The 16,207-nt window shown below is 34.5% G+C and overlaps 2 protein-coding genes across 9 annotated transcripts; one reads left to right on the top strand and one right to left on the bottom strand.

The window, feature by feature from the left end:
* The first annotated feature begins 453 nt into the window (after positions 1-453).
* Positions 454-4,643, top strand: LOC114283406 (stromal cell-derived factor 2-like protein). Its single transcript, XM_028226212.2, has 6 exons — positions 454-1,062; positions 2,223-2,363; positions 2,504-2,644; positions 3,824-3,873; positions 3,967-4,096; positions 4,316-4,643. The coding sequence occupies exons 1-6, from the start codon at positions 964-966 to the stop codon at positions 4,397-4,399; spliced, it is 645 nt and encodes a 214-aa protein (XP_028082013.1). The 5' UTR covers positions 454-963; the 3' UTR covers positions 4,400-4,643.
* A 527-nt stretch (positions 4,644-5,170) lies between these two features.
* LOC114283408 (small ribosomal subunit protein eS12) lies at positions 5,171-12,361 on the bottom strand. 8 transcript variants are annotated; one of them, XR_014327465.1, is made up of 6 exons: positions 12,110-12,320; positions 8,742-8,783; positions 6,553-6,847; positions 6,104-6,176; positions 5,527-5,592; positions 5,171-5,451 (listed from the first exon to the last, which is right to left on the bottom strand). XR_014327465.1 is itself a non-coding variant. In XM_082866155.1 (5 exons), the coding sequence occupies exons 2-5, from the start codon at positions 8,747-8,749 to the stop codon at positions 5,392-5,394; spliced, it is 429 nt and encodes a 142-aa protein (XP_082722281.1). In that variant the 5' UTR covers positions 8,750-8,783; positions 12,084-12,361; the 3' UTR covers positions 5,171-5,391. The 8 variants fall into 8 exon arrangements, 4 of the variants coding, with proteins under 4 accessions (XP_082722281.1, XP_082722283.1, XP_082722282.1 ...); XR_014327464.1 differs by having other exon boundaries at positions 12,084-12,297; XR_014327466.1 differs by having other exon boundaries at positions 8,742-8,780; positions 12,084-12,252.
* Between the last annotated feature and the right edge of the window lie 3,846 nt (positions 12,362-16,207).

Below are 16,207 nucleotides of genomic sequence, written 5' to 3'. Positions count from 1 at the left end.
ACCCATGCTTCATAGACTATAACTAATTGTATATTTCTCAAATATCAAGGTTAGTGTAATTTATTTGCTTTGGGCGAATTACATATACATTTATGATATTTGTTTAAAATATAAATTATCTTTATAATTTTAAAAATTATATCTCAAAATTCCTTTTTATTAATATATTAACAAGTCAATTAATAATTTTTAATGATATAAGAAATATATTTTAATTAATAATTCAAATCATTTTATTATTATATAAAAAATAGTTAAAAATTATATATTTTAATTAATTTTGTTAAAAAAATGTGCCAAAAAAATATTTATAAAATTTTAAATTATAAACAACAATTCTCATTTTAAATAACGATAAATTTATATTTGTAAATTAACCTTTTTTTTTTCTTTTTTTTTTTTGGGGTGAAGTAAATGGTATAATTGACTTGACCCATTTTTCTTATTTCGGTCAGACTTATCATTCACGTTCGGTTCAAAAACAAAAATCCAATAATAATAATCCACGTCATCAAAATTCCACGTGTAACAATGTAATTCGTCCAAACCTCCACACCTTACGTGGCACCCTGCAAGCACCTTACCTTCGTCTTCCTTCTTCACCGAATCACTCAAAAACCCCCATTACTACAGACTCCTCAGAGACTCTCAACACAAAAACACACTCTCTCTCTCTCTCTCTCATACACACGCATTTTGACCTGGAATCTCGCCGGCGATTGTTCGGTTCCTCTGCCGGAGGCTCCGAAACCAGCCTCTCCAGCCGTGGCTTCGTCAGGGCAACAACAACAAAGCCTTTCTCGAAGAAAACCCTCTTCCTCTTCTTCATCGTCTTCGGCTAATCGGACCGTGATTTCGGGTCGGACCCGTATATCCTACAGAGAATCCGCGAGTCCGTCGTCGGATTCGGATCTTGAATTGCCCTTCTGGCAACAGACCTGGTTCATTGTTCTGCTCTTCGTCATGGCTTTCTCTTTCTTCGCTCTCGCCATCTTCCTCTTTCTCTCTCTAGACTCCGATTACACTTCCTCTCCTGTTTACGCTGCCTCTGAGGGCGTTCAGGTAAACTAACAAACTCTATTATATTCACTTCATGTGTGTAATAATAATATGCATGTGTTGTGATATGTGGTGATTGCATTTTTAATTGTTTGATTAGTTTGAATTTTGGGGTTATCAACTGTTTTTTAGCTTAGGTTTCCAGTAGTTGTCTTTGATTATGATATATGTGAAATAAGATTATGAAATGAATAATTTAATTCATAATTTGAAAATTAAAACATTTTATGAATCTAAAAAGACCAATAATTGAGAGATTTGAAATAAATAAATTCGTAACTGCGCATGTGATTGAAAAAAAAAAAAAAAAACACTGAATTTAAGGCATAAGAAATGCAAACGAGCCGAGTAGAGGTTTAGTATGTTTCAATTTATTTATTAATTTTTTTATTAAGATTTTAACGAGTTCGAACTCAATAAAAACTTAACTTGAGTTTGAGCATGTTCATGAGTTTTAACGAGCTAAAAAAATCATAAATTTATGTGTATGAGAGTAAAGTTACCATTGAAATTTTAGTTATATAATTATATATATAATATATAAAACATACTAAAAGAAAAGTCAATATCTTACCAAAATAATAATATCTATCATCATTATATAAATGTATTATTTATAGTTAGCTATTATTTACATTATTTAAATATATAAATAACATATTTATCCTATTTTCTATACATATTTTTATATTATTTAATATATAATAATATATTATTATGTTATTTAAATAAATATTAAACGAACAGCTAACGAGTCAAGTTTCAGTATGTTTGGATTTGTTTATTAAGATTTTAACGAGTTAAAATTCGAGTTTAAATACAATAAAATTTTAACGAACCGAGTTCGAATGAGCCTTTACCGAGCCGAACTCGAGTTTGTTCGCAATCGACTCTGTTCATTTGCAATCTCAAGATATTTTGGGAAAATTAAAAAAATCAGATATAAACACCAACTCTAGGCTTATTAAAAATCAGATATATTTTCATCCTTTTCTATATGGGTTTCCATTTTTTCTCGGATTACTAGTGGTGGGGTTGTTGAATTGTTTTGAGCTTGTAGGTTTTCCAGTTTTAAGTATTTCTCTTTGATTAGATATGAGATATACTACTTTAGACATACAATACCCATCATTCATGTAGCTGGGATTGTTTTATACTGGCAGATTACTTATGGTTCAGTTATCAAGCTTATGCATGAAAAGACGAAATTCCGCTTGCATTCGCACGATGTGCCATATGGTTCGGGCAGTGGTCAGCAGTCGGTCACCAGTTTCCCCAATGTTGATGATTCTAATAGCTACTGGGTATGCTAATGATTTACCTTTTTTTTCTCTCATAAATGCATTATTTAGTATTGATTAAACTACGTTTGTTTTTTATTATAATGTAAAATGAAGATCAGCTTTGAAATTTTCATAATTGGGGACTTTTTTTTTTTGGCTAGATTGTTAGGCCTGTGCCAGACTCATCTGCTAAACAAGGTGATACAATTAAAGGCGGAACAATCATCCGATTGCAACATATGAGGACAAGGAAATGGCTGCATAGCCACTTGCATGCATCCCCGATCTCAGGCAATATCGAGGTCAAATTTAAAATACAGCTTGATTCGAGTCTTCATTTTTGTAAATTCATAGTAGTTTTGATATGTTGTTGTGTTATTTGTTCTAAGGAAACCCGAGCATTCTGCTTTGACTTTTGTTTTGCCCTTCATATTTTGCTTAGCTTTGAACACCAACATGTACAAATTGAAGAACGCTATGGATACTGCTTTCCATTTTTGCCCCTCTTCTTTCATCAATATTTGGATTGTAATTATGAAAATCTATATGGATCATCACTATCAATGAACTAAAATTATTCATTGCTTCATTGGTAAGGTGAATTTTATTTATAGTTGGTGCCAATGTTAAACTCTCATTATTGTCACGCTCCATTTTCTCAGCTATTTTGTTTCAGTAACATGGATCAGTTCTATCACCACAGCACTTGGTTGTAGTTTTAGTTTTGCTTATTCTGTTTATGATGCCTTTTATTATCATTATCGAGTGCCTTGATTCTGACTTAGTTTTGCCTGGCTTCTCTAGGACTCTATTTTCGTATGCATTGCTCACTACTTAAATGTTTCTTTATTTTCTCAGAGTCCTTAAACTGAGGCATTGATCCTTGGTTAAATCATGATAACAATTTGCAAAATTATGCGCTTTATGCAATAAAATTGTAGTTATTTTTCACGTATTCTAAATTTAGTATATTTAGAATGCACTAATTTCTAATTTTGTCATTCATATTGCACAATGATTCAATCTTCATCTACTCTTATACATATCTAGCTTGTGTGGTATTGCTTGCCCGAAAGTTTGGTGCTGTTCTGTTATCGAAGAGAAGGTGACAGTCACTTGCCATAATATATAGTTTCTGTATACTATAACTATCTAGAGAAAAGTCTGTCATTTCAAACATTTTTTTTTATTGTAAGTCATGTTTTGGACTGTAGTATATCCATAACGTGACACAATAGGACATTTGCTTTAGAAACTGTGTTTTTATTTTGTGAGCAACATATGATCCTCGATCATTCTACTAGAGAAAAACCAACAAAAATGGGTGTGGATGTACTTAAAAGGATAGAACAAAATGCAATAATGCATGTTTGTAGTATCTATAGAATCACTTTCATGCTCGTTTATAAGTTCATTTTTTATTTCCACTAGATGTCGAGCCTTGAAGACTCAAATTAAGTTATATTGTTATGCTTTTGTAGGTGAGTTGCTTTGGAGGGGATCATGAATCTGATACTGGGGATTATTGGAGGTGAGATTCGTCAGTGACATGTTTGGACTTTAGAATTATATTCATACCTCTTGGTTTCATGCATGGTGTCTCTTTTCTTTTTTCCGTTCTCAGACTTGAAATAGAGGGAAGTGGGAAAACTTGGAGGCAAGATCAAAGGATTAGGCTTCGTCACGTGGACACCGGTGGTTACTTACACAGTCATGACAAAAAATTCACACGAATAGCTGGAGGTCAGCAAGAGGTAAAATTTAAAACCCGCAAAGTACAGCTGCTTACTTGGTGTTTCAGAAATGCATGCTTGTGATTATAAGCGCAGTACACCTTTTGACATTCCTGATTTGACATAAAATTTACATTGTTATTAGCTTTTTCCAAATATGAAGTAGGCTAATAACCAACTTTCCCTGTGTTCAAGTGTTGAGATCATCTCTGTTACAACTTTCATGTGTACATTTTGCAGGTTTGTGGCATCCGAGAAAAACGTGCTGATAATGTTTGGTTGGCAGCAGAGGGTGTCTACCTCCCAATTACAGAAAGCAAGTAAAAGTCACCTGGGTTTTGGGATCTTTGAATACTAGGATGTAGGATTTCAGTTTCTTGGAAGGTTTTTGTTGGTGAATCTTAGATGTATTTTGTTTTTGCTGTGAGGAAGAATCATAGCATTCTTGAGCAACATAAATTTCAGAATTCTATATATAAATGACAGGCTTACTATCTATTACCGCATTTAGTTGCTTGTAATGGTTATCAAAAACTATGAATACAGTGCAACTCTTGTCAAAAGGAAATGCCTTGCCTTGTTATACTCTCCATGGTTATTGAACTTTAGACAAAATCTTCTTCTCTCTTCTCATTCTCATTCTCATTCATTGGAGATGTTTTGGATGCTTTTGAAATATCACAAACAAATATTTTGGAATACTTTTGCATATCATTACATACAGAATATATGGGATACAAGAAACTGGTCTCTGGTGTGCTATTACCTTGCTGGAGAGTTGCTAAACAATGCCCCTATTTCAATTTGTGCTGCAATGCTTAGGACTATGATCCAAATCTCAAATTGTCTAATATAAAAGAAGAAACCAGTTTGCAACAGCAATACTCAAAAAGTAATCCAAAAAGCTTCTTTGAAATCTTCAGCAATACGGGAAAATAAAATGTCATCCAAAAAAGCATCCAATTCTATTCCAGGTCGAGAATTCAATCCCATGAACTAATACTATAACATGAACATACCACTGGGCATTTGGCACCGCCACAACTGCCTGTTTTCCAATCATTCATTAACATACCAATAATGCTCAACAAATGATTAATCAAAAATCAGGTTCCAAAACAACATTAAATATATCTTCAACAAGTTTGCAGAACCACGACCAAAAGCATAATCAGAATCCTTTGTATTTCTAGAGATATAGTCCACGTAACAAAAAAAAATTTCCTAAGTGAAGAGTCCTGCAATCCAAATGAAAACAAGGTTTCTACTCAAACTCCAACTCAAGCAAAATTGAATAACGCTTCATTTCTAGTCACTCAGTGCGACTTGATATACTCCTGAACAATATGGAGACCTTCGGTTTCTTCCCCATAATCCTGCAGAGCAAACCAAGAGGGTGAGCATCCCACAAAAACACAAGAGGAAAGGAGTAGCATAATGCTTGTTCATACCTTCACAACAACACATGAACAACCCACAACCTTCCTAGCCTTTCCTTCTGAATCAATCTTGCACAACTGCATGCCAAGACCACAATAAAGCATCATAAAGAGTAATATATTTACAGTTCATCAATTGACAGTCTGATGACAGGCATGAGTGTTTTTTTTTTTTTTTTTTTTTTGCCACAAGGTATATATCAGTAGGGGGGGGGGGGGGGGGGGGGGTTAGATGTTGGTTTTAAAAGGGGAATCCTATCCACGGGATTTGAATCCGAAGCCTCACACCACAAAGTGGTGCTACACAACCATTTGGTCAAAGGCCTTGGTTGACAGGTATGAGTTGAAGGGATTCAACTTCTTGTCAACAAATATCATTACCACACTTGAGCTGAATAATTTGTTTTCCCATTGCCAAGAATAAAAAAGGGTGAACACATTACTTCACACGTGGAAAATCAAAACCCCAAACAACGTAATTTATGTATATTATAGTTCTCAAAGTCCATTGGTCTCATTACTAGAGCTCAACAGACCCCGCTACTATAATCACACTCAAGTGAACAAACAGCAGATTTGAAAATCATACCTGTGTTAACAGATAAATTGTAAAAAGTGGGAAAACCCGCAATAATACACCACAACAGATCTTTGGCAAATGCCTTGCATAATAAATGAACCATTGTCAGGAAAGAAATGAATCCCAAAATATAACTACCGTTCTATCTAAATTATAGTAGGCGTTTTTTTCAAAACAGTCCCTCTCCTTAATTCACTATTTTGGGTTGATTAATATTGTTTCTTCACCCTAACAACCCGTGAAACAATTCGTACATAGTAATCCTTTTCAATCAAGCGCAAGGTTGTAACAAACATATTAACATTCTTGAGGCTTACACAATAAAAGAGCACTGCAATTTCCATACTAAAAGCAAATATAGAAAAGACATGAGCCACACAATCAACCAGCCAAATTTACAAGAGAGATAGAAAACCAAAGGTTAAGAATTAGTAAACTAGTGATAGATTTTTACTTACACCAGCCCACTCGCCGAGAGTCTTAGCACTTGGAACTGTTATCAGGCTCACATTGTGGTCAGCACAAAGTGCTTTGACAAGTTTAACATAATCTGGCTGGTTGCAGTCCTCTGCCAACACACACAGTTGGGCAGCATGCTTCTCAATCACCTTAGCACCTTCATGAAGACCTCGAGCAACCCCGCCATGAGCCAATGATTTCCTCAACACAAGCTGCAAGGCTGTCATGATGTCCATAGGCTCGCCAAGAGCTGGAGCAGGTGCGGGTGCCTCAGCTGCGACAACAACCTCTTCACTGGAGGAGAGAAATACATTGAAAAAGAGTGAATAACATTATCAAAAACAAATCTCTTTCTTAAGCCTTAGTCACCTCCTTTTCTTTCTGCCAATTTTGTCGATTTATTTGGTATACAATGTTGTATTCCTTAGAAGAGTATCCCGAGAATTACGGGCAGTTCACTCAAATGTGTAAATCGCTTTTTGACGTGGCAACTAGGACTGTGGGAAGAGAGCCGGCGGAGAGCTCCGGTGAAGTTTGTTCCGGTGTACGAAGATCAGAGGGCAAAAATATCAAAGCTAAGGTGTCTGAACAGAAGGGTTAGCAGAGGTAACAGATCCTGTAGAAGTGTTCGTATAAAAGATTTGGAGTTATTTATAAAAAATTGAAGGAATAGGAAGCAGCCATTACCGGACCCCCCTTGCGTACCGGAGGTCAAGGACACCGGCGGGCAGTGGATATAGGCGTAGTTACCGTAGTCGTGCACCTTTTAAGACCCAGTATGTTCGCAGACGGCACGTTCAGAATATTCCTCGATTTATTAAGAAGACTAAGAGGGGAGTAAGGAAATTACAGCTATACGATGAACAATTAAGGGACGTTAAGTTTGATAATAAAGGCGTGGCGAGATTACTTAATGGTATTGAGTTGGGTAATAAGAGATCTGACCGTCAATCAGACAAGATCGTGGTTAAGGGTATCAAATTCATTGGTAATGTTCAATTGGGACAAGATGCTAAAGACGAAGCTGTGGTCCACCACGTGTTGTTTTTTGTCATCAGTGATAATAGTCCGTCACATTCCGTCCCTATACCTGACAAGATATTTATTGGAGTTGGCGAGGGTAATCCTGAGACCTGAATTGTTGATCCTGATCAGTCCGACCGTTTTCGGATGCTAAAGAAAATGAGATTCAAGCTCGTTGGTGGCAAGGACAAAGAGTACGTTCGTCACGGGATAGAAGTTGTGACCGGTTCTTCCCAATTGATGTTTGGACGGACTACAAAGATACGCTGTTGGGAAATGTTGGAAGCATTCAAAAGGGTGCCATATATTTAGTGGCTGCTACTGTTAGTGGAAAGGAATGCAAAATTACTTTAAGGAGTCAAATGTACTTTAAAACTGTTTAGAATTGTAATTTGATGTATTTTTATTTTTAATGTTCAGGTTAATGGAGGTAGACGATATAAAAACTGGGGTTGTTGAAGGTGTTTCGGCAAGTGATTTCAGTTGTATTTAACTTACGTTGCCTAATTTATTTTCTCAATTGAGGTTAAGATATAAACAAAAAAGTATTAAGGTTGATAAAATATTGATAAAATATTCCCCCCTTTGCGCACCCAATGCTAGTGGGTTGGTCAGAGTAAATGTTTATGATCGGAGGTTAGACGGTAATGACAGTTTGCAGGCATGGTTTATTTTCCCAGTAGATTGTCAATGCGAGTTAGTCTATTATGGGAATGATTATTGTTCAATTAACGACAAACAGGCGCCATGGATGGTGAAGTATCGACTTGAAAATTCCAATATTAAAAGGGGGGTTAGGTATTGTAAAATGAAGGGGTATCTGAAGTATTCTACGAGTGACATGCCAGAAGATTCGCAAATGAGGGCCCCCTCTATTGTTGTGTTATCTAAAAAATATGCTAATGATAATGTTGATGTCTGGCATTGTCCTCCAACGAAGGCCATTCCGATTCTGACACGGACTAAGTTTGTTGGTTTACCGGAGAGGCGAAGAGATTTGTTGTTAGGAGGTTTTGGGGAAAGTGGTTCAGTTATCCAAAATATGGTTCTAAAGGGTGCAACTCATGAGGAACAAAAAAGTAAAACAAAGTTTGCCATGCAAATATTATTGTCACATTCCTGTTTACAAAAGAAAAAACATCTTCCACAAGTGATATTGACGTACCCTGACATTTTTCTTCTTCAAAATCCTTTATCTTCCAACCTGCTGAAAAAGCATAAGCATAATCAGGTACAGAACAAAAACAGTATAAGCACACACACATAACAAACCTCAAAGAGCACATGAACAACAAATTTTCGGCACCCAATATCAATTTTTAAAGGATGAAATCGTACTCTATGATTTTTTAGATAACAAAATATGCTCTATAAACATATTACATTGCCATTGACCAGGCCTTTGCCCAATTGCGAAAGGCAAGACCACCTGATCTCCCAAAAGAAGAGTACAAAAATAGGCACCGATAGTATACATTTCTTTTTAGCTTACTTGATGAACCAATGAATCTACATCTGTAACATACGGCCTAACTTCACAGCTTTAATCATTGTGTTATTTAAGTTTCCTTTTACATAGAAAATAAAGTCGTCAGTTCGTACGATCATGCACAATATCAAGTAGATAAGAACTTTTGCTTTCACTCTTCATATTTCTACATTGTTCAATTCACAATCTATATTGATTAGTTTAACATGTAAGAACACCTCCAACACTGCTAGCCATTTTAGGTAGCATAAGTACAGTAAAAAGTGTATTCTCTATTTTAACTAGTCAATTTTTGCAACTTATCCTCCAACAATGATCTTTAGTTTAGTATTTTAGCTAGTCACTTTCAACAACCTTTTTTTTATATATATATTTAATTTACACTGTTCAAGTATAGTGGGAAAATGAGAAAAGAGAAATAGGGGATGGAGAATAAATTAGTTTTTTATATTTACCTAGTATAGTTTGGCTCTCCAAATATAGAGGAGAGGCAAAATGTAGGGGAGACCAGCTGAAATGGCCAAAAAGATTCATTTCACTAAGTTGTTAAAGATGCCTAAATGTTTATCCATTGTTAGGCATATTGAATCATGAAGCGAACACAATTTGGCCATTGGCACTCAAACATACCCCTTCACTCAGTGATCTTGTAGGAGAATAAATGGTAAAAGTGAAAAACATTATAATGCAAAACGTTAGATCCCAATCCAATCTACACTTCTATTTCCACACACTATTTTCACTTTGTGCACACACTTCATGAAAAATATTTTTATTACAATATTATCCTTAAATGAAATTACCAATATCGACATCAATGCACCCACTTCACTTGAGATTGAAGTTTTCCCAGTACACATCTTCTGAAAAAGAAGGCTCCATTTGGTTTTGATTTTGAATCAACTTTTGGATTGAAAAACCCAAAAACATGTTTGGTTTAGCATCTTTCAAAATACAATTCAAAATTGTTTTTTCTCTCTCCTCTCTCCTTCTCTCTTTTCTTTCTTTTTTTTTTTTTTTTTTTTTTACACATCAATCAATCAATTTTTCTCTCACACCTATCTATTCAACTACAAATTTTTTTTTAAAAAAAAACTACCAATCATCCCAAAATTATTTTCAAAACTAATAACCAAACAAGTTTTTACTTTCAAAAACTCATCTTTCAAAATACAACTCAAAATTCTTTTTAAAAACTAAACCAAACAGAGCTAAAAATCTCACAACACATTCATTACAAAAAAATACTAAACCCTACCTCTATATTCCATTTTTTTTTTCCACTCACTATTTCACCTTTGAAAATAAGTTTCGTACAAATTTATATATTTATATACATATATATATATATATATATATATGAAAATCCATGACAATAATAAAATAAATATATAAAGTGAATTAAAAACAAAATTGTCATTGAAGGTTCTTCAATGGAGGTTTTCCTCCATGGAGGTTCTTCAAAAGGGTAAAATCAACAATGCCTCACTCCAAACAATGCTTAGAAAGAAAGGATGGTACAATAGGCCCGGGAAGAACTGAAATATTGGGAAGGGCTTCTAAAAGGTCGAGAGGAGGAGGGATTTTGAATCTTGCTTATTGACTTCATTTCCGGTACCGGGGGTGGGAATAGATGCCTTATTCAAAAGCATTATTGTTTTTAGGATCTGGATCCGTTATTCATTCAATGGAAACAGTTGTTGGATATTCTCCAGATAAAAGTCAGAATATGGTGTAACTGTTGAGTTCTACGGCGGCGAACTCAATGGAGTCAGTTATAGTGACCCTGCTACTGTGAAAAAATATGCTAGACGTGCTCAATTGGGTGAAATTTTTGAACTAGATCATGCTACTTTGAAATTCCCCCCGGATCTACTCCAGGAAAGGGATAATGTGCAACTTCAAGTTGTTAATTATATCCTTTATGGAAAAGACGGATTCCAATCTCAGGGAATCAAAGTAGCATTTCCTACAGAATTCAAAGTTCTGATCCCAACGAACCACAGGAGAGGGAGGAACTAATTCAGTTCTCACATCCCGGATCTGATAAAATAGGATGAATTGAGACGGTATTTTGTAAATACGTAATTATCTTGAATATATTAACCATTTCTTTATTTTCCGGTCGCCTGGAAGGGACAAAAGAAAGATCTTGTTGGGCATTTATTACTTGGACCATATTCGCGATTTATTTACATACTCGAACAAATAAAAAATTTCCCCCTGCAAATTCTGCAATTTTGGGTTCATTGTCATTGGGTTCACTGTTATGTGCATTTGGGTGTGTGTTTGTTTGGTGGGTGTACAATTTTATATGTGGTATACGTGTATGTAGGATATATTTGAAACAAGAAGTGCGTGGATTGAGTAAATTTAAAATTTTATAATTTGTTTGGTATGCAAATTGAAAGGGATGTGCACAAATAGGAAATGATGTGTAGAAATAGAAGCTCCCAGGCCACACTGACAATAATGGGAGCACACCACCATCATTGATTTTGGCAAGACTCAACTGCATTTGTTTGTTTAAATCATAAATATTCATGGAACAATGTTGAACCAAGAAACTATACAATGAAGTTACAAAATTTGTTACTCATTTATCTCAGAAACCAATATTATTATATCATATGTATTGGAAAATCTTGTTGCAAAACATTTGATGACTGAAATGGGTACTACACAATTTGAAGTATCTATATACATGGTCTACAATCAAAAATCAAAATCACAAAAAAGAATATACAGAGCCACAAGTTTCAATCTTGATTAAAATACAAAGAAAAGTGTCAATCTTGTTCCAATCAGACTGTTCAAGCACTCTTCCCCCCCCCCCCCCCCCCTCTTTATGGCCACTGCAACACTACACTACTGAATCTTACAGAGCTTCAAACATGTAATTGCATTAAAACAAGTGAACACAGAGAAAATCCAACATGCCAAACAAGAAAAAGAAGAGTAAAAAAAAATTAATTTTTTTTTAAAAAAAAAAAAGAAAGAAAGAAAATAAGGAGTGACCTGGAGATTGTGACCGGAATTCGAACCTGATGCGACGGCGGCGCCGGCCGGTGAGTGTAAATGTGATAGTGGTGGTGGGTTGCCGCCACTGGCACACGAGAGAGAAGAGGGCTGTTGATCGACCGAAGGAAGAAGCCCTAATTGCAAGTCTAAATTACCCCCACTCCCCGCCCCCCCCCATTAATGACTTTATTACAGTGAGGCCCCTTAGTTTAATAAAATAATTTATTCCAGTCTACATAAAGAAGGAGATGGTAGACACCCCTTACTCATTTTGTGGAAAATGTTTTGTATACGAATATGGTACTATGAGATATTATTTTCTACTAATTATAAATATATATAGTTTTTTATTATTTTTGAAATATCTAATATAAATGGAGTGGACTTTATTATCAAATTTAATACAAGTAGAAGGTACTATATGGCATATACATTATTTGTATATAAAAATTACTTTATTTTGTGGTATATGTTACGTACATTTTTTTATAAATACTATGTATTTTTTATGGAGTTACAATAATTTGTGATTTAAAAATAAAGTTACACATTTTATGATAATGTTACGTATTTTTTATCATAATACTACACATATTTTGATTAGAAAATTTGAATACAAAAATTTAACATTACTGACGTCCCGGGAACAGTTACAAAACAAAGTTAATAAAATATACATAATCTTATATATAAAATCCTAATGCAATTCATTCATGAGATGCAACTAAAGATTTAGTTTCTACTATATAACATGTGAATTATCTCAAGAACATGGGATAACGCACATAATCACATAAGAATTGATTAAATTCATAGATGTAAACTTAGCTGAATCAAGATATATGAAACATGGATGCAAAGCATGAATATGATGAAAAGATAAAAAATGATGTTTATATACAAATAAGAAAAGCAAGTAAAAAAACGTGATAGAAAGAAACGAGGCACAAAATTATTATAACACTTGAATAAATAATTACAAACCAAATGAGAGGAAGAGCAAAAAAATATTACAACAAAATAAAAAACTCACGAAATTCTCAAATGAAAAGAAAATAGAAGACGTAGGTTTTGAGGATCACCGGAAACTAGTATGCTCAACGCCAGAACACTACTTTGTTTCGTCTAGAAGAAATTAGTCGGCTGACCAACTAGGCCTAGCAAAACCTGTCTTGTTACAACACTGAGAAAAGAACAAACAAGGAATATATATAAGTGGCTCAATTAACCACTTCCGATTAGATTACAACAAAACTAGTATGAAATTAAAGCAACAAAACAAATATAACATTAAAAATGAAAGAAACTGAAAATTCGCCTTCCAAAGAAAAAATGAATTTCTTGATTTCTGAACTTCCTTTTGATCACCCTTAAGGTTTTGAATTGTGTTCTCAATCCTCAATTCAAAAGCTTGGAATTTGAGCTAGAATGGTGGCTTCGGACATGTATGTTTATAGGAAATTATCACTCTTTAAGTTTCTTGAACTTGGCAAGGATTACTCTCTCCTTGATCAAAGCTCTAAGGCTTGGTTTCAATGAGTTTCTTGGGAGGTTTTTGTAATGAAAGATAAGATATATGAAGGCTAAAGACAAATTCACTACTTTGGCAACACAACACTCTTGTTTTCAAAGCTTTCTTTTCTTTCTTAAACTCTACAAACTCATCATTCTCTCTACACTTCTTCTCTCAAATTCATCTTTTCAAATTCAAGACTTGAGCTCTCCTTATATAGCAATGCAAGTGGAGCAATGGTGGAAGAAAAAATAGAGAACTAATGGAGCATTTAGGGAAGATAATAAAGGTAATGGAGCACCAAAATGAAGCATAATCTTCAATGGATCAAGCAGAAAACAATAGAGGCGAGTATGTATGCATTCAATGCATGAATAGGCCAAAAAAATGGGGTTGTGAAGTATCCCACCCAAGCAAACAAAAAATTGGTAAAACTATCTCTAGGTGGTCAACCAGCGAAAATAAAGTTGGCCATTTTGCTCCGATTCAGGCCAGTTTTGCGCCGGTGCCCAACGGGTCTTAAACACTTGGCCAAAACAGGTTTAAGGTTGGGAACAAAACTCAAATTCCATCTTTTTTACTGAAGATTTTGTAAAAAACACATTCTTATTTTCATCATCGAGTAATCAAAAGAAAGCGCCTAAGTTTTAAGGTTAGTCAAAATGGAGTGTCTACAATATACATGTCTGTTTCTTTGAAGCCCGTGACATAGCTCCACCACCAAGGGTAAATACCCACCCTAATGTTGCCTTGTTATCATTTGCACCAGTAATCCAACTAGTATTAGTATAACCTTCTAATACAACATGAAAATTGGTATAATATAGTCCCAATTGGCTAGTTTTCTTAGCCTATGTTTGGGAAGTTGGGTTTGAGGATTTTTTAGCTAAAATAACCACAAAAAACAAAATAGGCTTTTTAGCTCAATAAGACAAAATATCACATCCAACTCATAATCATTATATTCTTTCTCTCATAAAAAAACCAAAAAAGCTAGAAGCCCTTCCTAAACTAGGCTTTTTAGCCCCATGCTAAAATATCCAAAAAAGCCAACCCACTTCCCAAACAAAACCTTAAGATACCCAACAACTCTACCAATAGCTTTCCAATGTTCCGGTCTTAGATTACTTGTGTATCTAGAAAGTTTGCAAACCACAAAAGAAATATCTGGCCTAGTGTAATGCATTGCATACTGTCACGACCCAAACTCACCCCTATAAGTTTAGCATCGTAACAGGCCAGTAATCCGTAGATTACCGAAGGCCTCTCAAACAGAAATCTAATTATTAGGGGCTAGCGGAAGAAAATAGCAAATATGCAATGTCTATTGAGCTGTGCAGACATATATGAGATAGAAAAAATTTAAACTTTATATACATATATCATATATCACCCTTACGTCATTACATTTATATGAATAAGACAAAAAAGGACTTAGCCCTCATTATAGAAAAAACAAAAACTTAAACTTTAATCACATAGCCATAACCACTTGACATATCCAGAACCTCCACAGAAGACACATAAGTTGGCTGACAAGATAGAGTCCAGGCAAAAGCTCTAAGCCTGGTCATGCACCTAATCATCTACATACATAAATAATACTGTGAGCAGGAGCTTAGTGAATAACAATATAGTAAAGGTTTTGATGAATGATGTCCATAACAGATTCAGAAATCAGAATTCAAATCAGAAACAGTTTAATATACTTATTCAGATTTGTAAACAGTCATACGTGATACATCCATTAGCTTTAATAGATCGGATTGGTCATAAAGACCCAAGTGCAGAGTAGGTGGTCATAAAGACCCATATTCACATGAGATGGTCATTTAAGATCCAAGTGCAGATCATATAGTTGATTATGCATAATCAGTTCCATGAATGGAACCCACGTGAAACCCTAGTACTAGGTAACAGATAATAAATAACAGATACATATGATGCTAAGTATGCCTCGAATACATTTCAGAAAATTGGACATTCATTTATAATTCACAAAATAGCATTTCAGAAAACAGATCATATCATATCAGTCAAAAAATACTTATAGTCAAACATAGTTTTACAGAGTTATTACTCACAGATAACTCCAGAGATAGATTAGACGGACAGTGGCTCATGACTTACACAAACACATAACATATACATATTGAAACACATTATCACTTCCTTGATCAAACTTAACTTTTCTTGTCCTTTTCTGTGTAAGTCACCCAAAGTTTTACTACGCTAATTCTTTCTTACTCAAATAAACCGGGTTCTTATTTCATATAATCTTTCATTATTAATTCTTTTTTTTCTTAAATAGACTGATTTTTTACTTTGCTTCATAATCAATTAACTTATGTTGGTTTGTAACTTAGTAATCCTCAATAGGTCATAATTTATGCCTGAGAATGCTTGGGAAGAAATGAGAATGAAAATATGAAGAAGTAATTTTTCAAAACATGCTAAAAAGGCTTGATCACTCGAGCCACCACTTGGTCGCTCAAGCGGACTGCATAGTCCGCAAAAATACTGAGAGCTTGATTTTGAGATAAATTTATTGTCACGACCAAACCCTGGTTGCTTAGGACTAGAATCACAACTTGCTAATTAATTCTAA

Source organism: Camellia sinensis, chromosome 4 (genome assembly GCF_055761805.1).
Source record: "Camellia sinensis isolate YWXY chromosome 4, ASM5576180v1, whole genome shotgun sequence".
Lineage (NCBI taxonomy): Eukaryota > Viridiplantae > Streptophyta > Magnoliopsida > Ericales > Theaceae > Camellia > Camellia sinensis.
This window is presented reverse-complemented; position numbering and strand designations above follow the sequence as displayed.

Bases quoted from the DNA above. Each gene is read 5' to 3' on its own strand.
- LOC114283406 (XM_028226212.2), top strand. From the start codon at position 964: ATGGCTTTCTCTTTCTTCGCTCTCGCCATCTTCCTCTTTCTCTCTCTA. The intron at 1,063-2,222 runs GTAAACTAACAA...TTATACTGGCAG, and splicing joins CTGCCTCTGAGGGCGTTCAG to ATTACTTATGGTTCAGTTAT. The intron at 3,874-3,966 runs GTGAGATTCGTC...TTCCGTTCTCAG, and splicing joins GATACTGGGGATTATTGGAG to ACTTGAAATAGAGGGAAGTG.
- LOC114283408 (XM_082866155.1), bottom strand. The intron at 5,593-6,552 runs GTAAGTAAAAAT...CTTGGCATGCAG, and splicing joins CTCTCGGCGAGTGGGCTGGT to TTGTGCAAGATTGATTCAGA. The intron at 5,452-5,526 runs GTATGAACAAGC...TTTGCTCTGCAG, and splicing joins GTTCATGTGTTGTTGTGAAG to GATTATGGGGAAGAAACCGA.